Genomic DNA, 23,077 nt, shown 5'->3' with positions numbered 1-23,077 from the left:
AAACATAAAGTAGATAGCTAGTGAGAAGCAGCCACATAGCACAGGGAGATCAGCTCGGTGCTTTGTTACCACCTGGATGGGTGGGATAGGGAGGGTGGAAGGGAGGGAGACGCAAGAGGGAGGAGATATGGGAACATATGTATATATATAACTGATTCACTATGTTATAAAGTAGAAACTAACACACCATTGTAAAGCAATTATACTCCAAAAAAGATGTAAAAAAAAAAAATCGAGCTCCTCTGTAAACCTGCCTTTTCCTACTTGAGATAATGAATCACTCCAGGACTCTCAAAGCAATTGGTGCAAACCTCCAATAAGCATGCCCTTCTCAGACAGCTCTGTCATTAATTGCATGTGTGTTTCTCCTCTGATTAGAATGACAGTTTCCTGGAGGCAGGAATCAGATACCCCCACTGCATAGAACAGTGCTTGTCTCTGCTACATGCTCCACAAATGCTTGATGAATGTAGGAGGAAACAAATGGTGAACTTTATCATGACCAGCACTACTGCTTGCCATTTTTGGTCCCCATCTCTCCTGAAGAGAAGGCAGATGCTTTCAGAGTATAACCACAATTTCCACAAAACAGATATTAAAATATGGAAGGGAGCTATGAGATAGAAAAGAAAGAAGATAATAACGAATAAAACCAGTACAAATTTTACTTTTGATCCAACTTACTTCTCTCTAGTTAGCAGTAAGTTTGTCATCTTGATTGGCATTTTGAGATTTTTTTTCAATTTCTTAGAAAAAGCATCTTGGCTGCAATGTGAAGAGAACTGGGGCAAGAGATGATGTGAGTCTGGACTAACACGTTTTAGGGAAGATGGAGAGGCAGGAACAAACTAAAGAAACACTGGGACTTCCCTGGTGGTGCAGTGGTTAAGAATCTACCTGCCAGTGAAGGGGATGTGGGTTTGATCCCTGGTCCGGGAACTAAGATCCCACATGCCGCAGAGAAAATAAGCCGGCGCACCACATCTACTGAAGCCTGAGCGCCTAGAGCCCGGGCTGCAACAAGGGAAACCACCTCAATGAGAAGCCCACGCACCCCAACGAAGAGTAGCCCCCGCTCGCCGCAACTAGAGAAAGCCCACGCACAGCAACGAAGACCCAACAAGCCAAAAATAAATAATAAATAAATAAATAACTTTATATGAAAAAAAACCTGAAAGAAACATTAAGGAAGTGCAATTGTTAAGATGATACATTGAAGGATCAAAGAGATGGAAGAGCCAAGGGTCTGTTTGTTCATTGATTCATTCAACTAATATTTAATGAGTCCTGCTATGTGTCAGCACTGTGAGAGGTGCAGGAAATTCAGTGGTGAAAACATGTTGACCCTGACTTCAAGATGCTGAGTTTCTGATACTGCAGCTGACTATCTGATGGTGCATAGTAATAAACATCCAACCACTCTTACTTAGAATGGAAGCAAATTTGGGAAGCATTATTATTTATACCTTACAGAATACAGCAGTGAGCGATACCTGGGTAGAGAGACAGATGTGCCAATGAAACACTAGAAAGAAGATATCTGCTGTGTTCCAACAAAACACTATTAAAAGTTTGAATCCTAATTACAAAAGTAATACATGTTTATTATAGAAAAATTGGAAAATACATACAGTTTCAAAGAAGGGGAAAAGACCTATAATTTCATCACATAGCTATTAATAACCTTTATGTCCCTTCAGACTTTTTTCAACATATAATGCCCAGAAAATGCATACAATATCAACTGGGCCAATACCCTAAATACAATTTTGTGGTCTGATTTTCATAATTTTAAACTTATTATGAACATCTGTCCATTTCAGAAGATAAAATTCTACAGTATCATTTTTAATGGTTGTGTAGTATTCTACCATATGGATGCTTCATAATTCATTTAGTTAATGTGCTATTTTCAATTGGATATTTTAAATGTTTCATAAGGAACTGATAATTATTTGGAAATTTATTTCACTAGCTTAAAAAATGTCTAAAAAATAATAGTGTCACTTGGGGCCCACACTAATTCAGAACAACACAGTAAAGGGATTCTGGGAGATATAGTTCCAGCTTAGCTAAATTGATATGATACAAATCCACCACAGTCTATCCCTTGTCAACTTGGCTCCATGTTTACCTTTTTGAACTGTATTTAACTTAATTTTCAAATAAGAGCAATAGTAACAATATGCTTCTTCCTAACATAATGCAACTATCCCTCATAAGACTGTAACATGGTCTCTCCAAAGAGAAAAAAAAAGTCCTTTTATCCATTTTGGGGTGATAATCATCTGTCTTCTAGATAAGTCATATTCCTTCTTTGATATCCACTAACTTAAATACTGAGAGGTAAAATACCATCAGCAAATATTCTATACCTGGTAGGAGAACGGGAGGGGAAAAAAGAGAAAAATGGTGAATATACATATAAATATGTTCGTATCAAAATAAAGAAAACTCCTCATAACTATTACAGTGCTTATTCCTACAACTGTTCACATGGGCATAGCTGGTATTTATAACTACAGTCTGCCACTACTCATTCCATATTCCCCTTGCCCTCAGCAAAAAACTTCAGCTAGTTGTGGTTTCTTGCCTGCCAGAGTGACCTAAACCTTAATTCCTGAAAGGTCTGAGCTGTTAAGAGCCCTGCCCCTATGCGGTTGTTAAGTTTTCCATAGATTTTAATCACAGAATACGGAGGTACTGAGAGGCACCTCAGGGGACCTCCTGCATTCTGGACACACTCTTCCTTACTGCCGTTTTGTGGTGGCAATATAATTGGTTGTTAGGGTCAACCTGCCCTAGTCAATACAGTACCCCTTACTTGCCTTTTGATTCAATGGCATGAGGACACTGAAGGGCAAGGTGAGAGTCTCATTCATCATAATGGAACCGTTGAAGTGTCCTTTGGTGGAAGTATTCCTTCCTTAGGACTAAAACTTCTAGACCAGCAGAGCCCAAAGTTTTAGGGAATGGGAAGCAAAAAATTCACTAGTGGATCACTAGAAGTAACCATGAGAGGAGTCATTCCCATCTTTGACACTTGATTCCTGGACTTGGTGAATCCTGGCTCTAAGAGAAATAGCATCATATATCGATCACTTATTTACAGCACATGCTTCATCTTAGAAGACATTGTCCTAGTCCCAGAAGGTGCTGACATTAATCTGGCATCATTACTGACTTTTCAAAAGCCCATTCCGCCATTCCACACAGCTGCTTCAAGGTGATGGTGCACATGATAAAACCAGTGAATTCCATGAACATGAGCCAGATGCCACAATTCATCTGCTGTCAAACAAGTTTCTTGGCCAGAAGCAAGGCTGTGTGGTTTAGCATGATGCTGAATAAGGCATTCCTCAGGTCCACACAATAGTGATTTTGGTAGCCGCGTTGTGAGCAAGGAAGGAAAATTTGTATCCAGTGTAAATATCTGTTTCAGTAAGAACCAAGTGCCTACTGGAAGTGTTCCTATGTAATTAACCCGCTAATAAGTGGATGGCTCATCTTCCAGGAGAATGGTGCCAGACTGGGACTCATGGTTGATTTCTACTGTTGGCAGGTTGGGCGCTCAGCAGCGGCTCTAGCCAGATCAGCCTTGATGACTGAAAGTCCATGCATAACCTGCATCCCTGCTGCCAGGGCCCTGTGCTTGTGGACTTGCTGGGAAAGGACAGGAGTGACTGGGGAAAGAGGGTGACTGATGTCCACAGGATGGGTCTCTTATCCACCTGATTATGAATGTCATTCCCTACATGGGTTGCTCTTTGGTGCATAGTCACATGGGGTACAAATGTCTTCACACTTCATACCTATACCGAGAGGTTTATCCATATGTCTCTCCTCCAGACATCCTTAATAACTTTCTAATTGTATTCCTTCTAATTCCCTGGCCATCCATTCAGCCAAATGATTAGCCACTGCCCATGAATCACTACAGACCTGCAACTCTGGCCGTCACTCCTTCCAGACAAAATGAACAACCAAGTGCAGTGCTAACACTCTGCCCACTGGGAAGATTTCCCCTCATCACTTGCTTCAAGGGAGGCTGTAGTGCAAAGCCATTTACTTTCAGGTAGGGCAAGCACATTGTGCAGAACTATCTGTAAAACAGTCCCCAGTGTTTTCTTCCTCAGTTAACTGGTCACAGGGGACTCTCCATAATGCCATGTGTACAGGCTGAGAGAGAAGAGGCAATGTGGCAGGAATGTGGGTCATGTGGATCTAGAATGTTCCTCAGGCAACTTACATGTACCTTCAGGACCTACTCAAGCCTGATCTCCTGCATAACACTTTCATTTGTTGATTGAGTGCTGCTGTGGGTACTCACATTTATAAGTTGATAGGTCAGACAATGCCAAATTGGTGATGGCTGGTTCAGATTTCATGGTGACTTGTTGCCCATGGTCAATAGCTTAGTCTCCACTAATGCCCAGTGGCAAGCCAGAATCTATTTCTCAAAGTAAATTATTTATCTGCGGAGGATGGCATAAGTTTATTCTACAACTCTTAGCTCTCCATACTGTGATGCATCTCAAGGGGCGTGTCAAAAGCTTCATAGAGCATCCCTATCTGCCACAGACATCACAAATGATACTGGATCTGCTGTGTCATATGGCCCAAGTGACAGAGCAGTTTGCTTGGCTGGCTGGGCTTGTTGCATAGCCTTTGCCGGTTCTGGGTCCTACTCAAAACTAGCAACTTATTGGATTACTCACTAAATAAATTGGAATAACATGACCAAATGAGGTATATGTTGCCTCCAAAATCCTAAGTAGTTCCCTAAGCATTCATTTTGCATCTTTCTTAGTGGAAGGAGGAATCAATGTAGCAACTATCCTTTACCTTAGAAGGAATATCTCACTTGTTATAAATTACTAGACTCTTAGAAATTTCAGTGAGAAGCCCCTGATGTTTTATTGTGCTTGTTTTCCATTCTTTATCATGCATGTGTCTTACCAACATATCTAGTGTTGTTGCTACTTAGATCACTAGGTCCAATCATCATATCATCAATGCAATGGCATATAGCCTGCAAATGAAAAGGCAATAAAAAAAAGTTCCTGAAAATCAGATTAGGACATAGGGTTGGAAATTTGATATGGTCCTGAGATAGGACTGTGAATGTGTATTGCTGACCCTGTCGGTTGAAAACAAACTTCTTCTGATGGCCTTTACCAATGTATAGATCAAAAAACATTTGACAGATCAATAGCCACCTAACAGGTGTCAGGGGATGTGACGTGCTCCAGCAATGAAACCCCATGTGGAACAGCAGCTGCAATTGGAGGCACCGCATGATTAAGTTTACATTCATTCATTGTTGTTCTCCAAGATTCATCTTTCCTTAAAAGGGCCAAATTGGCTAACTGAATGGAATGTGGTAGGAATTCCCACTCTGCATCTTTCAAGTCCTTGATGGTGACATCAATCTCTGCAGTCACTTCTGATTTATTGTTTTGGAAGGTAAAGGCAGTTCTATTGGTTCCACTTAGCCTTTCCTACCATTAGAGCCCTCACTCTGTGGGTCCAAAACCAAGGTGGGGATTCTTCCAGACCTGAGTACATTTACTCCAATTGTGCATTCCAGAACTAATGCCAGGGGCCTCACTACCTCTGGAAGGAAAACTAAAATGAGAGCAGTGATGAAAGGAAATTGTTCCATGTGTGTCTCTGTTGTTACAGTGGGCATGTACCTATGTTTTACTTGCAAATTTTGATTTTCAAAGTTTAACACAATGACAGAAATAACAAAATCCACAATTTCATATCACATTAGAAAGAGTTTGTATAGATCATGAGACATAATAATGCCTCACACAGTGACTGGCATAGAGTTATCACTCAATAAATACTTGCTGAGCTGGGGAAATAAACATACTCTTGTATATGCAGAACCCAGAGGGAAAGAGCATAGTTCAAAGGGATTGTCATCTAAACTGCAAAATGTCCTTGGAAATAAATCTAGGATAAATTTGTGTATTATTATCTGACAAAAACAAAGCTACTAATTTCCTCTCTAGTACATGTTTAAATAAACTGAAGTCAAACTGAAGTCAGTAGTATTAATAGCCTTGGTAGCTCTGGTTTGTTTAGAATTTAGTTAAAAACTTAATTTGTAGGGTTTCCCTTCTCTTTTGACTGGCAGAGCCATTCCTGACTTCAAGGCTTTTTAGTATGACTTTCTACGTTAAACATATCCTTTTTTCCTTGAGTTTAGATTTGATTGTGCACAGTAAAAATTTGCCAGTTTTGCTTTTATATGTAGCTTAAAATGATAGGCTTTACTGTACATAATGGTTTTTTCTTTTCTTTTTTTTTTTTAATTTAACTTAATTTTTGGCTGTGTCGGGTCTTAGTTGTGGGATCTTCGTTGCTGCATGCGGAAATTTTCGTTGCAGCGCGCAGCCTTCTCTCCAGTTGTGGCGCGCGGGTTTTCTCTCTCTAGTTGTGGTGCACGGGCTCCAGAGTGCATGGGCTCTGTAGCTTGTGGCGCACGGTCTCAGTAGTTGTGGCGCGCGGGCTTAATTGCCCCGCGGCATGTGGGATCTTAGTTCCCGGACGAGGGATCGAACCCACGTCCCCTGCATTGGAAGACGGATTCTTAACCACTGGACCAGCAGGGAAGTTCCCATAAAGTTTTAAGTATTTGTTTCTTCCAACATATGTCCTTTCTTCATTTACATACAATAGCCCCCTGCTGAATAAGATTCTGCTTATTTAAGGGCATGCTCTAATGCCCATGCTTATATTCATTATTTATTTGGTTTTCAGTTACAAAGTTTATGTTGTGTTTAAACAAAACATTTTCTATAGGAAGATTGTTGGTTAGGACACAGATGATAACAGATGTGCAAATTTTACTCATGAAAGATTTCTTTTTTACCTAGCTTGTATAACATTACAAACTCAAGTTGGAAAATACGTGAAAGTTTAAGATGTTAAAAAAAATAATGAATTTGTTCCTGGAAAAAACTTACCTTTCAGAACAGAGTAAAGAAGTAACAGTAATAATTCGATATATAGATGAATGTAATATGTTCTGACTTGGCAGTTTTATTTTTTATTAGTAAATTTATATATTTTAAAACTTCTGTGTTTTTTCTACAATGTATATGGAATTATTTGGCCCCAGAATATATAAGAGGAAGGATAATTATATAAACTTGTCTCAACTTAAACAGCTTAAATCTGTTTTATATTTAGGGCAATTGCCTTTAGTTCTCATCCAATCACAGAATATACTTCTTGAGTTTGTTTTACTTCCCAAGCCTCAGTTTTGTCATATGTAAAGTGGTGACATTAGTAATTACCTAATAGAATTGTCATGAAGAACAAATAAGAACTAACATAAATGACAACATAATATATCTGCCAAGAGGTGGTTAATTAATGTTAGTTTCCGGGGCTTCCCTGGTGGCGCAGTGGTTAAGAATCTGCCTGCCAGTGCAGGGGACATGGCTTCGAGCCATGGCCCAGGAAGATCCCACATGCCGCGGAGCAACTAAGCCCGTGCGCCACAACCACTGAGCCTGCGTTCTAGAGCCCGCGAGCCACAACTACTGAAGTCTGCGCGCCTAGAGCCCGTGCTCTGCAACAAGAGAAGCCACCGCAATGAGAAGCCTGCGCACCGCAACAAAGAGTAGCCCCCGCTCGCCACAACTAGAGAAAGCCCACGCATAGCAACAAGGACCCAGCGCAGCCAAAAATAAAATAAAATAAATACATTAAAAAAAAATAATTAAGGCTTCCCTGGTGGCGCAGTGGTTGAGAGTCCACCGCCCGATGCAGGGGACACGGGTTTGTGCCCCAGTCCAGGAGGATCCCACATGCCGCGGAGCGGCTGGGCCCGTGAGCCATGGCCGCTGAGCCTGCGCGTCCGGAGCCTGTGCTCCACAACGGGAGAGGCCACAACAGTGAGAGGCCTGCGTACCGCAAAAAAAAAAAAAAAAAAAAAAAAAAAAGAATAATTAAAAACTGTTAGTTTCCTTTCTGAAGATATAAAGGAAGCTTAAAAACTTTCTTTTATAGATGTATTTATTTTATTTATTTTTGGCTGCATTGGGTCTTCATTGCTGTGTGCGGGCTTTCTCTAGTTGGGGTGAGCGGGGGCTACTCTTCGTTGTGGTGCGCAAGCTTCTCATTGTGGTGCCTTCTCTTGTTGTGGAGCATGGACTCTAGGTGCACAGTCTTCAGTAGTTGTGGCTCGTGGGCTCAGTAGTTGTGGCTTGCAGGCTCCAGAGTGCAGGCTCAGTAGTTGTGGCTCACGGGCTTAGTTGCTCCGTGGCATGTGGGGTCTTCCTAGACCAGGGCTCAAACCCATGTCCCCTGCATTGGCAGGTGGATGATTCTTAACCACTGTGCCACCAGGGAAGTCCCAGGAAGCTTAAAAACTTTTGATTTCTATGTTTTTCCTTATTTTCTCAAGGCAACATATTTTTAATTGTTCCAAAGTTTTCCTTGTTTATATAACTATGGGAATTTCAGAAACATTCTGCTTTATAGTCCCCAGAAAAACTTCCTATGTGTAAATGCTGGCTCTGGTGTAAACACCCTTTATTACTGGTGTTATTAGTGACCCTCTCATAATCTAAGATTAACATCCCTTCCTTAATACACAGAGTAAGACTCACGGGGAGACTCTCACTATTAAACAATAAGAGCAGCAAGCCTCATCTGTATTTAGAGTTAGATGCTGCAATATTTTATAAATATTTTTACTACTGTGGTATTTAAACAATTTCTCAGTAATCGAGTCACTAAAGTGCAGAACCAATGCATGCCATCCTGTAAAACACCATGAGCTCAGTAGCAAACAAAAACCATAAAAATATTGGCTCAATTATAAAGATATCAGTCTCTCCTGGATTTATATAATCAGTCACTTCTAACTCTTATTCCAAAAGAAAACAGGTATTAGCAGTATTTTAAGAGAGTATATAAAAAACAAAAACTAAACAGAAAACAAACAAACAAAAAAACTTTTTAGGCCGTCTAGTCCATCCCCAAAGACAAATTCTCCATCAAATATTTTCATCCACTTGGATTGTAAACATAGCCCAGGCAAGAGATGATGGTGGCTTCCACTAGGGTGGTAAATATGGAATGGAGAAAAGTGGATGAATTAAAGATATTTTTGATAGTACAACCAAAAAGATCTGCTAATACTTTGGATACGGAGGTTTAAAAAAGAGAGAAATCAGGACGATTTCAAGATTTTTGACCTGAAATATTTTAGCATTTACGAAAATAGCGGAGGACACTGGTTATTTAAAATAGTATTTTGGTCACGTCAAGGTATCCGCTTTAGACATCTTGTGGAGATGTCCTCTTGACCTTTGTGATAGATCTAAACTAGATATGTATTTTTAATTTTATAATACATTAATTTAACAATTATTAGTAACAATTATTACTACTGTCACCACTGCTACATCAGGAAGTAAAAGCTCAGCAACGTAGGACTTTCTCAAGCTCTTGAAAAACCCGCTAATAAGAAAGGCAGAGCTTTCCAAACGTCCCCATTCGTCCTCTGGCTCTGGGAACTTAGAGCGTCCTGGGTCCAATCAGCTTCCAAATCCCCAGCATCAGCAAGTGGGAGGGGCTCAGATCGATCCTGGTACTTCTGCGGCTCCGGCTTGGCCACGTCTGAAGGCCTGCAGGTCCTTGAAGGTACAGAAATCACCTGTTTATTCATTGGTTATAACTGAGCTTCTTACTCAAATTTTTGCTTCACAAGATTCAGTAATACATACTTTTAAGTTACGTCACTTATCCGTTTTTATGGTTTCTTCTTTTCTTCTATGGGTATAAACACTGCCTCCGAGCGTTGCGGACCTGCCGTTCCCTTTCCAGCGCACGCGCCGGGGGAAGAGCGGGCGGGCCTGTTCACGGGGGGCGTGTGGGACTGGCGGCCGACCGCTGCCCCTGCCGCCACCAACATGGAGAGTTTGTACCGAGTCCCGTTCTTAGTGCTCGAATGTCCCAACCTGAAGCTGAAGAAGCCGCCCTGGGTGCACATGCCGTCGGCCATGACGGTGTACGCTCTGGTGGTGGTGTCTTACTTCCTCATCACCGGAGGTAACTCGTCCAGCATGGGGCCCGAGAGGCGCTGAGGCGCGGAGCCGGCCCGCCCCGGGGGCGCGTCTGTTCCGCTCTCAGCCCGGGAAAGCATCGCTCTCCTCTCGATCTTTTCCGAGGGTGGAGGGAAACTCTGGGGTCCCGAGTGTTAACGGCCCAAAGGTTTATTTGACCTCACGCCCTGTCCTGTATCTTGAGGGGACTCCTGTTCTCGCTCCCATTGCCTTCCGTCTCCTGATCTCTTAGCCAGGCGGTCCGAGCCGAATAATATATTTTTCAAGCCCAGATTGTTGCTCCTTTTGTTGCATGCCGTGAGTTATTTGACAAAGGCCCTAGGAAAATCTCTTTTGGCCCATTCTGCTTCCACGGTTGGTCAGGAGGGTGTGGGACTTTTACCTTCTCTTTGTCTACGGTCCCTGGAACTTTGGAAGAGACTTGACAACCTTTAGGTTTGTTAGCTCAAACCTAAGGGTTCGGTGTTGCTTTTGCCCCTATCAACAATAAATATGAATGTAATCTTTCGAAACCACAGTTTTGATAAATATTTGAGATTGGAGATAGATTTGCAGAAGATGTCGCGTATTTGAGAGAGCGGAAGTTGAAAATTTAAAGAATAAGGAAAATAGCATTACCGTTGCACACTGCATTATCATTTTATCCTGTCCTTTGCAAAAGGGGCGTCGCTTTGTATAGTGGTGAGTTGGCAATCCGGCTACAGTCTTTTCATAGCTACCACCCTTTCAAGCCGCAGTTGCATGATTTACTCAACACTGCTACTGCACTTTTAGATTTGGGAAGTGGGGTACTTAATTTGGAAATGATAAAATTAAAGCTCCACAGATTAGGGACAGCAAGAGCAGCTGGTTCTGTTTTTAAGGGAATAGTGAGACATCTTCATTTGCATAGATGTCTTGTGAAAATAGTTGGCGCTGAAGAGGGAAGTATCTGAAATTATGCAGGCTTAGTTCTAGGATGAACCTTTGGATTTACCCTCCTCCCAAATCTAGAACAGTGACAGTTAACTTATGTTCATTTAAATAAATTACATTTAAAATATTTTTTATGTTGGTAAGGTACTGTCCTAACATTGCATTAGCATTCACATTTGCTCAGCACATTAATAGGTCCTGGATTGAATAAACACAATTTAAAATGCATGTGGCATTTTTTTTTTTTTTTTTTTTTTAGTAAGTCTTCATCTGCTAAAAATCTTTCCTGTAACCCTTACCTCCCTTGGAGCCAGGGCCTTTGCTGGAAGCCTCACAGGTTTCATTCTGACCACTTTTTCCATCTGTGTTTGTAATGGGGAGATTCTCTGCCCTAATTTCTGGGGGAAAGTGAAAGGACACCTTTTAGTGGCCAAGGCCATGAGCTGTCTGATACAAGGAATCGGTTTTGCCACTGGAAAGGAGTCTCCTAGAAACTGAGTGTACCTTTATAAATAAACAATATTTATTGCTGAGAAATATTCATCAAATAATGTATTGAGTTCCTGTTAAGTTCCAGGCATTAGGTGCTAGAGGCAACAATGAATGAAACAGATAAGGGCCCTGCCCTCCTGAAGCTTATAATGTCATTGGTTGAGATATGTTAAATATCACATAAATCTTTCTCCATTACGTTATTTTTTCCACTGCAAATTGCCATGAGTGCGTTGAAGGAAAAGAACAAGAGGTTATGTGAGAACAATCAGAGTTAGGAACATCATTTACATTAGAATGTGGTTTCTGAGGAAATGACATGTTAGCCAAAATTTGGAAGATTGGGGGAAAGGGTATCTAGGCAGAGGGAAAAGTATGGACAAATGCGGGACTGAGAGACCAATTAGGTGGGTTTTGTAGTTGACTTAGAATAGACAAGGTTGGTGGCACTAGAGATGGAGGAATGTATAATGGAAGATATTTTGGAAATAGATTCAGTGGATCTTGATGATGATTGATTGGATGTGGGGGGAGAATGACATGCGAAGGAATTTTCCTAGTGTCTAGTTTGAGCACCAAGTAGGTGGAAGTGTCATTTTCTGAGACTAAAGAAATGAAGTTTTTTTGGTTGGGAATGGTGAACCCAGAGGTCACTTTGGGATATATAATAGTTGGACATAACCAAATATAATTAGTTGGATATGTCAAGTTTGCAGATAGGAGTCTAGAACTGAGAAAAGAGGTTTGTGTTGAAATTAGTCAATAACAAATGTTTTCTGAACTCCTCCCATAAGCCAGATATTGAAGAACATAGAGTTTCTATTCTTAGGGAGCTTACATCTAATTTTAATAGTGCTAACGTGATTTGGTAGGTGTTGGCACATTGAGAATCATTAGCATAGTAAAGCCCTGGGAAGGGATAAGTTCATTTGGAGAGAGAAAGTAGAAAAAGAAGAGCATAGTGGATCGAGCCTTAAGGAACTCCGAACGTTTAGTGGTTTTATAGCAGATGAGGCTCAGCTAGAGAGGTAGCAAGAAAACATGGACAGGAGTGTCACGGAAGCCATGAGAAGCCATCTTTTTACCCCAAGAAAGTGGATTTAGTAAACTGGATCAAGCACTGCTAGGAGACCTCCTAATAAGAGAACTGAAAAGTGTCCTTTGAATTTGACAACATGGAGGCCATTAGCCACCTGAGCAAGAGTAATATCAGTGGTGGCAGAAGCCAGATCGGAGTGAGCTGGAAAATGAAGGATAAGTGAGGAAGTGGAGACAGAGAGTTAACCTTTTTTTTTTTTTTTTGTCTCCAGAAGGAAACCTGGCCCCCTTTCAAAAAGGAAGCATAGAAGTGGAATGTTAACTCGGAGGATCTGGTGTCAAGGGAAAGTTGATGTAGGGAACAAGAGGTTGAAAATACAGGAAAGAGAAGAGGTAGCCCATGGAACAAAGTCTCTGAAATGGCAAGGGGGACGGAGTCCTTATTATTGCAAAAGGGATCCCGTGGTGATAGGAGGAGGGACTCTTCCTCTGTTGTAGCTGGAGGTGAGGATGGATGCAGGTTCCAGTTTGTAGATTTGGTTTGGCGGGTGGGGGTGAGTTAGGGAATTCCCAAGTGATTGTTTTGTTAGTCAAAGGTGAGGGAGACAGTCTTGCTGTGCTTAAGAAAAGCTGGAGGTGGGGATGATGGAAAACAGTAAAGAGTAGACATTGACAGTGGGAGATTTGAGAAACAGTGTTGATGGACATTAGCATAAATGATCATGATGACATTATGACATAATGATGGATATTAACATTAATGATTGTGAATCTCTAGTATTGCCAGTCTGCCTAGTGGTGTGATTTTAAAACGTCTCATTTTACTTTTAAGCAAGAAAATTTCACTAGTTACCTCTTAATTTAAAGAAACAAATCCAAGTATATGTGGAACATTTTCTTGAACTGAAAATAGCCTTTAATGTTAAATCTGCTTTATTGTGGAGTCATTCTTGAGTTTGAAACAATACTGAATGAATTTCTTTTATGTTTTGCAAGTCATTCTAAAATACTGAGTTGAATTTCTGAAGATAAATTCTGGTTTATCTGAAGTTTAGGAGGTAAGCTGGGCCTCATTTGATTATAATAATACATCAAAGCAGTCCTATTTAAATATAAATGAACCTTTAGAGACAGATAAAAACTCTAAATCTATTTTTGTTTGTTTGTTTTGTTTTGTTTGCGGTATGCGGGCCTCTCACTGTTGTGGCCTCTCCCGTTGCGGAGCACAGGCTCCCGGACGTGCAGACTCAGCGGCCATGGCTCATGGGCCCAGCTGCTCCGCGGCATGTGGGATCTTCCCGGACCGAGGCACGAACCTGTATCCCCTGCATCGGCAGGCGGATTCTCAACCACTGCGCCACCAGGGAAGCCCTAAATCTATTTTAAAATTAGGAATCCAATCTAATCTATGTTGTTGTCTTTCATTTAGGAATCATTTATGATGTTATCGTCGAACCTCCAAGTGTCGGCTCCATGACTGATGAACACGGGCATCAGAGACCAGTAGCTTTCTTGGCCTACAGGTAAAAGATATCATTTTGAATGATTTGGTGGTGGGAAGGAAGATTGCTGAGGCATGCCTGCTTATTTAAAAATACAGTGCAACCTATTGGGTGCATCTGTATTTAGACACTAGCTGTTTTAAAATGCTAAATTCAGAGATTGCAGGAAGTGGACAAGAACAAGAGTAGAAGTATATTATTTATGTATTCACTTATTAGGAGATAAAATATTTCACAATGATTGACATGATCACTTACTTAAAGGAGGGTATCAGTTTAAAATTCATTTATAGGCTGTTCTGGGGTCAGCAAACCACAGGTACCTGTTTATTTGTACGTAAAGCTTTATTGGAATTAGGCACACCCATTTGTTTCTGTGCTATCTATGGCTGCTTTCAAGCTACTGTGTTAAGTGTGATACAAACCATATGGCCGGCAAGCCTAAGATATATACAGTCTGGTCATTTAAGAAAAAAATCTGTGGACCCCTGGATATACTATTACATAGGAAAAATAATTTTTGAGACTTGGGAGTTCCATGTAGGCAGTGAACACCAAAACAGTGTGGTTTGTTTCACCTGAGCAGTGCTTCTTGTATTGCCTTATACAAACCACTTGGTAACTATCTACCTAAACATAGCTATATGTTTGTATTTACACTTACGTTAGTGGTATTCCATGCATAGAATATTCCTGCAAAGATTACTGTGATCTCTGTGGAGGGGATCTGGATGACAGGAGATCTTGATGGCAGGGAGATGTTTCACTGTCTCGTCATCTGAGTTTGAATTTTGAAACTGCTGCATGTATTGCGTTTTCAATTAAAACTATTAGTTTAGCAAAAATATATATACCTTCTTTATATGTGCCTATGTATAAATCATATCTTTAACAGAGAAATTTGCCTTTTGGGGTCCGTGAGCTCTCAGAATTTGAAAGTTCTTCATCCCTAGAAAAATCAGATACGTGTATATACAAAAATTTAAGGGTTTATAGATTGCTGGACATCTTTGTGGGGTTCATGAAGCCTTAGTTAAGAACTTGCTTGCTTTTAAAAAGTTCATTTTGAAACAAGAGATTTATTAATTATTAAAACTCAGGAAACATTAACCAATTCAAAATTAATTTGAAATTGATAGTAGAAATTTAAATCACAGAATTTTCAAAAACAAAAGTTCTGGGTAAAAGGTTCATGTACATATATTAGTTGGCTTTTTAAGCTAATAATTAAAATATATGAGTATTGGGAATTCCCTGGTGGTCCATTTGTTAGGACTCTGTGCTCTCACTGCTGAGGGCCCAGGTTCAATCCCTGGTCGGGAATGAAAATCCCACAAGCTGTGCGGCGTGACCAAAAAATATATATATATATATATATATATATATATATATGAGTATTGATTTTACTAGACAGTTGTGTTCATTGAAGTTTGAAAGGTTTTTTTGAGCATAAGCTCCATGAAGACAAAGATTTGTGTCTGTTTTGTTCATTGTTGTGTCCCCAGAACCTAAACAGTGCTTGATACATAATAGGCTCTCAATAAATATTTATTGAAATGAATAGCCAGAAATATGGTAAAATAGTTGTAAGGGTAATAATAAAAAATAAGCACAAAAATGTTTTAGCAGAAATAGGAATTTCAGCCTAAGGAAAAAGTTTTTTATTTTTCTGGGAATTTTCATTTATTGTTTGCTCTGGTCTTTCTTTTTCAGAGTAAATGGACAATATATTATGGAAGGACTCGCATCCAGCTTCCTGTTTACAATGGGAGGTTTAGGTTTCATAATCCTGGACCGATCCAATGCACCAAACATTCCGAAGCTCAATAGATTTCTCCTTTTATTCATTGGATTCGTCTGTGTCCTATTGAGTTTTTTCATGGCTAGAGTATTCATGAGAATGAAACTGCCGTAAGTTATTAAGTACTTTGTATAATCAGCAACTTAACTTGCAAACTGGTAAAATAATTACCTGGATCACATAAAATCATAGGAGATTTAATTTAACCCTCATTTAAACAGATGAAAATTTCGAGAACCAGAGAAATTTGTGACTTGCTCAAGGTTATAGCTATAGTTAGTAGCAAAATTGAGACGAATAGGTCTTCCTGACTGTTATCTCCATACATGTTCATGAGAAAATCCCGTTATTTTGCTGTAGCATCAGTGACCACTGACTGGAGACATTTCTCTAAAGGGCTTTTTGGTTAATCTGTAACATATGGAATTCCCATAGTAATAATAACAGTAAGGAATACTTTTGAGCCATTAATTGCTGCTGCTCTTTGAATATTGATATGAGGAAAACCCACTAAGCATTGGGCAGGAAAGGAGAGTTACTGCCTCTCCAAAAAGATGGGGAAAGGATTTCATACATATATATTAGATTATTTTGATTCAGAAAACAAATACTATCTTTAGAACAAAAATAAATTGGTTTTATGGCAACTTTTATAATTCTCTTTGAGATCTTTCATTTTAAATATAGATGAGTCTGATCACATTCCCCTATATTCTGATTTCATCTATGGATACATTAACTACAGGAACTTTGGGCAAACATATCATACAAAGATTAGCTCTTAGAAAATTCATTTTTTAGGGAATATGTTAAACATAAAGTGTCAACTGTACTGATTTCTTAAAACTGATATTTTCTGATTTTATTATGAGACAGTAAAAGGGAAAATAGCAATGTGTTTGAATTACACAAGTTCACTTGTTCTATGGCTTAACCTGTCCGTATCTATAACACATCTGGGGTAGAATGGACAGACTTTCTAGAAAGTCACAAATACTTATCTTGCACTCATGTTCCCTTCTTAACCCTGCAATATGGGAAAAGAGAGCAATGTTCTTTGTCAGCTGAATATCTGTGTGGCCATGTAGCTCCATCAGACTGCCAATGGCTCTTATTTTTGTCCTGGGAAAAATTTGGGGCATTTGTTAAATTGTACGAGGATAGGGACTCCAGCCTCCTCTTTTTTTTTTTTTTTTTTTTGCGGTACGCGGTCCTCTCACTGTTGTGGCCTCTCCCGTTGTGGAGCACAGGCTCCGGACGCGCAGGCTCAACGGCCATGGCTCAGGGGCCCAGCCGCTCTGCGGCATGTGGGATCTTCCCAGACCAGGGCACGAACCCGTGTCCCCTGCATCGGCAGGCGGACTCTCAACCACTGCGCCACCAGGGAAGCCCCAGCCTCCTCTTTTTGTTCCTCTTTGTTCTACCCTTGTTGCCAAAGGTATACCAATAGAAGAGTCTGAAGTTTTTCATAGCAAAACAGGAAAAGAGGAGGCTCCCAGAGAGGTTAAAGAGGCTATTAAAAATTAATAATGAAAACAGAAAGAACCTTTGGAGGCATATAGCAGAACAGAAGCAGTGAGCTGGTTTTGTCTATAGAACCAGATTTGTTCTCATTCTGCTTAAGCTTCCCATTCTTCCTTAAGGTTTTAGGTCTCCTTAGGCTGTGTTTTTCTTTTAGCTTGAGCATTTGACTTTTAGGATAACAGAGCTATCTACTACTTACAAAAAGGTTTTGAGAAGTGTTTAATTCTCTGGATTGCTTCTGTCTTACTTTTGCAATTATTTATGTAAACATTTGTCTTTTCCACATTCTATAGGCCAGTTTCCAAGATTGTTGACTAAGATAACAATAGGAGATAAGAAATAAGAGTATGCTCTCTGGGCTTCCCTGGTGGCACAGTGGTTGAGAATCTGCCTGCTAATGCAGGGAACGCGGGTTCGAGCCCTGGTGTGGGAAGATCCCACATGCCGCGGAGCAACTATGACCGTGAGCCACAACTACGGAGCCTGTGCATCTGGAGCCTGCGCTCCACAACAAGAGAGGCCGCGATAGTGAGAGGCCCACTCACCGCGATGAAGAGTGGCCCCCGCTTGCCACAACTAGAGAAAGCCCTCGCACAGAAACCAAGACCCAACATAGCCAAAAATAAATAAATAAATAAATAAATGATATTTAAAAAAAAAAAAGTATACTCTCTGGGTTTTGGGTGTAAATTATATTTAGATATAGTGAAAGCAGAACAATAGTCCAAATAGAAAATTGCTGCTTTCTGTAACTTGCTATGCAACTAAATCTAAGATTTAAATTTTTAAGAGGAAGGACTTTATGATCCCCTCTTTGATATGATTTCTCATCTACAGCCCCTAATGCCTGGTACCTTGAGTGTGGAGTGGGGAGAAACAGTGGACAGTTTGGGAAAATAAGGGAAGCAACAGTGTTGTATTTTCTGGAATATTTGCAGGCCCCAAAAGAGATTATGAGCCAGGTCTGTGAGCCTACATATTGCACATGATAGGGGTGTGGTTAGTACCATCAGCAAGAAAGGGATGTGCCTTGCTCATACATTCTCTTTGAGGACACATCATATATAAGCAGTTTGATATATAATAAATGGGACAGCAGCAACAACAAAAAGTAAAAAACATCAGTAACCATGAGTTTTTTCAGATCAAGTAAGTTGCTAACATCTGAGATAAAGGTTGGCTATGCTATAAGATGCTTCATGATAACTTCCAGGATTGCACGCTCACAAAGAATCTGATATCACCTTTAACAAGAGGTACCTTTAAAAAGGAGAAAACAATAGCAGTGAAATGGTACTACTAGCTTTATATTTTCTGATTTATGCTTTTTAAAAGACCTGATGTGTTCTCTACTGATATAATTTTACATATTAAAACATGGCTTTATTTGATGCATAAGCATAAGTCATATACTAATTACAAGGAAGAATACCACAACGTATAACTCTATCAGGAGATATGTGTCCAAAAGTGCATGTTCACCTATCAGTATACGCAGATGACAGGCAGCTGTCTCTAAAGAGTCCTCACTACTTTTGTTTCATAGTGTGAGCCAGCTGTTGAGTAATTTCCACTGGTGCAAATACTAGTGGACACTTTCTTAAAATCTTGAACTTTTTTTTCTTGTGAAGCTTAGGTCTTTTTTTGTTCTTGCTGTTAGAATTATCTGACAAAGATTTTATTTTATTTTTTTTTGTAGGTTTAATCTTTTTAAAAACATTTTTATTCTGTATTGGAATATAGTTGATTTACAATGCTGTATTAGTTTCAGGTGTACAGGTGTAAAGTGATTCAGTTATATATATACATATGTCTATTCTTTTTCAGATTCTTTGCTTGTGAAGCTTAGGTCTTAAAGTTTGCCTTTTGTGAAGTGTCAGGCATTACAGTAGCAAATTTATGAGGCGGTCTTCAAAGTCGATATATGCACTAAGAGGCTTTTTATTTTTTATTCAATTCTGGGGGGAGAAGTGGAGGGGAGAAGTATTGTTTGTCTCAGAGTTGTGACAGTGGTTGTGTGAGGTGAAAGTTCTCTCTGTACTCAGAGTGTGGATTGGCCAGGCTGGTAGAGCAGAAGGAAAGGGATAAATGAGTTCTAAGGAGATCACATTGGCTACATGTAGACCCAAGACCCAAGGGAGTCAGGTGAGTCCACGAGCTGGAAGGGAGGAAATTCTTGAGTGTCTGCTCTGTGTCAGGCACTATAGTAGATCTCAACCCTGTGAAGTAGTTTTTTGTCCCCACCTTAGAGATGAAGAAATTTGAGACACTGAACTAATAATAGCTAATGTTTGTCAAGTGCTTATTACCATGAATAGCAGTTACTGTATTAGTAGATTCTCTTATATAATCCTTAAAATCCTTTGACGTAACTCCATTTTATAGATGAGGAAACTGAGTGACGTTTGCCCATTCATGTTAGGCTTACCCACTTGTGTTAGAGGCAGGATCAAAAGGAGAGAAGTTCTAAAGGCATCAGCGGGGACAGGGTGTATTCAACCCTTTCTTAATGTGGATAGTATTACACAATCTATTTTTTCCTTGATCCTGCAGATCCTAAATAATAGGTTGCAAGGATTGATTGCAAAAGAAGAAGTTTGGAACTTTATAAAGCAGACTTTTAATACTTTAATTTAAAGGGGATTTCAGGGCCCAACTTGTACATTTAGTAAAAGGATTTCCTATTTGAATAGTGTGAAGTTTGACTTGCTCAACAGCTATAGCTAATGCCCCCTGCCTGCCATCAAGACATTTCCTAAAGAAACAGAGGTGCAAGGCAGACGCTTCTGCACACTGCTTCCGCAGGGCACGAGGGCTCGCCTCCCAGGCGTGAACAGCTCCTGGCCCTCCTACTTTCTCCTTTGGTAATATTAGGGTTTTCAGGAAATCTAAACCAGCTTCTTTCCATAAAAAGATTTGTGATGTTTGTTGCAATTGTGAGAGTCCAAAGGAAATTGATTCTGACTCTTTCTTTGACTTTTACATAACAGGTTTTTCTCTTTACTTTTTTTTTTCTCATCCTCTGTTGTTTAGCATATTGGTTTGTAACTTTGTCCTTTGAGGGAGAAGGCTAATGGAACCCAGACCCAGTACTGTATTTATTGGGGGGCAAGATTTGAAATAAGAACCATAATGAGGAATCACACAATTATATTTTCAGATTGTCATTTGATTCATCATAAAATTTGTTTGGGACACTTTGAAATGTTGCTTCCTTTTCACTTTTTGTGTTTATAAATTTTATTTTTACAGGGGCTATCTGATGGGTTAGAGTGCCTTTTGAGAAGAAATCGGTGGATACTGAATTTGCTCCTGTTAATGAAGTTTTAAAGGCTGTACCAGTCTCTGATATGAAATATGGAAAAGGATGAAAAGCAGCAGAAAAGAAACATCTAGTGAAAACATAGGAAATGTATTATAGCTTGGACTAGAATGTCTTCTTGGTATCAGAGACAAGCTTATCAGTATTTTTTCCTGCTGGCCTATACTGACATACCAACGATGTTAAGTGGCATTTTCTTCTTTTTTTTATTTCTTAAAGAAAATATACTTCATTTCTACAACCATAATATTGAATAAAGTGATTATTTTTTACAAAGCCCTTAACATTTTTTGGAGATGACACTTCTGACCTTCAGAAATTAATGTAAAATCAGAAGTGAGATCCCATAAGCTGAGAACTCTGGACAGCTGGCCAGCTTTACCTGTGGTGCTTTGCCTTTAAACAGAGTGTGTGACAGTGCATCATTTCAGATATGTATGTAAGACTGTTTCCTGAACAATAAGATGTATGAAAGGAGCAGAAATAAATAATTTTTCTAGTTAACACCTTTTAAATTTGTTTTTTGATTAACTGATTGTATTAATCTTTGGTCTATAATTATCCACTCCCATCTTGTGACTGTCTTAAGCTACTGTTGGTAGCCTGAAGTCTCCAAGTGTAGTTGGCAGGATGCCTTGTGAGGTGGCAACTCTATATCCCTATAAATATTCTAGCACAGGCTGTACATTTATGCCAGTGTTGTTTTAAATGTGATTGTGTTAGATGACAGTTCCCTTCAGGCATTCATTTGCAGTAATTAACACAGTTTTGAGCACATAAAAACATCTGTAGACCAGTCTGGTCTTCCCGTAATTTCTTCTAGCCAGGTCATTTGGTTCTCTCTTAACTGGCCATGGACTTCACTTCTCTAGGGCCTCTAATTCTTACCCCATGATCTCTAAGTTTACAGTAAAATTTTCTCTCAGGTGGGTTTTTTTCATAATTCCAAGGCTGATCTAAATGTAGCTGTTCATTAAATTAAAAAGATTCATTTATTTATTCAAAAAGTTTTGAGAACCTATTATATACGAGGCAACACTGAGGATTATAGGGACGAGTAAGATAAGGGCTCTGTCCTCATAGAGCTTATGTCCTTGTAGGGAAACCAAATTATCAAAAGATAAAAAAATGTTTATAAAATTTCAGACGCTGATAAATACCACAAACAAAAACAAAGCAAGTTAATAGTACTATGGTGATAAGAGATGCGGGGAGAGGAGGTTACTATACTCCAGAGCTCTGAAAAAGGAACACAACACCTGTATGTATTCACCAACTTTAAAGCCTTGATTTAACTTTAATTATATTTTTCGTTATTTGGCCTTATTTTAAAACCTTAATTACACTAGGTGGACAGAAGATAACACAAAGGTGTTGCAGTTTCAAGAGGTCTTTCCCTGAATGATTGAGCAGTGAGCAGTTCCTGTCAAGCACCACCAGATGGTGCTGTGAAGGTTTGGTGTGTTTTTCTATGTCCCAACTATTAGTTTTGGTTTGGTTTGGTTTTTGTATTTATGGTAAAATAAAAGTATCTTGACTAGATACAATGAAATGTATTTAAATAATTTTGCTGGTAAAATTGCAGTGTTTTATGTGAAGGAAAAAATCATACCTTGTACTAGACTTTAAATGCTTTGGGGACACTAAGCCAAAATGTCACAGCCTGATAGAAAGCCTGCCAAGCATTATTAGCATCAGCAGCGGTTAAATAAATGAGAGAGTAAATTAACGGCCTAGATTAGAAACAAACTAGTCTTTGATTTTATCACAGAATTCTCCAGGAGGTGGAGGCTACAATGGAGTTAGAAGTGCAAAACGGTTTAGTGGAGAGTAACTCCAGTGAGAGGTAAAGGAAGGATGCACAGTTAGCCAGGTCATCCTGTGATGTTTAGCTGACAGAGTTGCTGTCTGCCCAATGGGGAGCTCCAGAGGAAAGAATGCCTGTCAGAAACATGTTGGGTGGAAATGGCTAGACCCTTGTACCACTTACTGCCTTTTCAGATCTTTGGCCCTGGTGCCATCTTGAGATTAGCATGATCTTGGCTAGAAAGCTGAGGTGAACCCTGACAAAGCTAACAACTGGAGGCTGTCAGCTAGCCCCTCTGATTGCAGCTAGGCAGCGAGTCCACCAAGGGGATCTGAGCAGCACACCTCTGTTTACCACAGGTTTGTAAAGAAAATATCCTCTTCATAGGATTAAAATGAGAGGAAATCCTATATATCTTGCTTACAAATGGAAGATTGTACTCTGATTGTTGTTTATTTGAACTGGGAAGTGTGAGGTAAACTTAGGTTCTTAGTAAATAGTACATTCCTGAAGTGTAAAGCTGGAATAAAGGTTATTTTCCCACTTTGCTAGTGAGTAAATGGAGATTCATTTGTTACAGAG

General features: G+C 39.7%; 1 protein-coding gene across 1 annotated transcript; it reads left to right on the top strand.

Moving 5' to 3' along the window:
* Positions 1–9,856: 9,856 nt before the first annotated feature.
* OSTC (oligosaccharyltransferase complex non-catalytic subunit) lies at positions 9,857–21,192 on the top strand. The gene is made up of 4 exons (XM_082641349.1): positions 9,857–10,080; positions 13,969–14,062; positions 15,755–15,952; positions 20,619–21,192. The coding sequence occupies exons 1-4, from the start codon at positions 9,942–9,944 to the stop codon at positions 20,635–20,637; spliced, it is 450 nt and encodes a 149-aa protein (XP_082497475.1). The 5' UTR covers positions 9,857–9,941; the 3' UTR covers positions 20,638–21,192.
* The last annotated feature ends 1,885 nt before the right edge of the window (positions 21,193–23,077 follow it).

This window comes from Mesoplodon mirus (genome assembly GCF_964341445.2).
Source record: "Mesoplodon mirus genome assembly, chromosome: 2".
Lineage (NCBI taxonomy): Eukaryota > Metazoa > Chordata > Mammalia > Artiodactyla > Ziphiidae > Mesoplodon > Mesoplodon mirus.
Note: the sequence above shows the minus strand (reverse complement) of the source record. Positions and strands in the feature narration are given on the sequence as shown.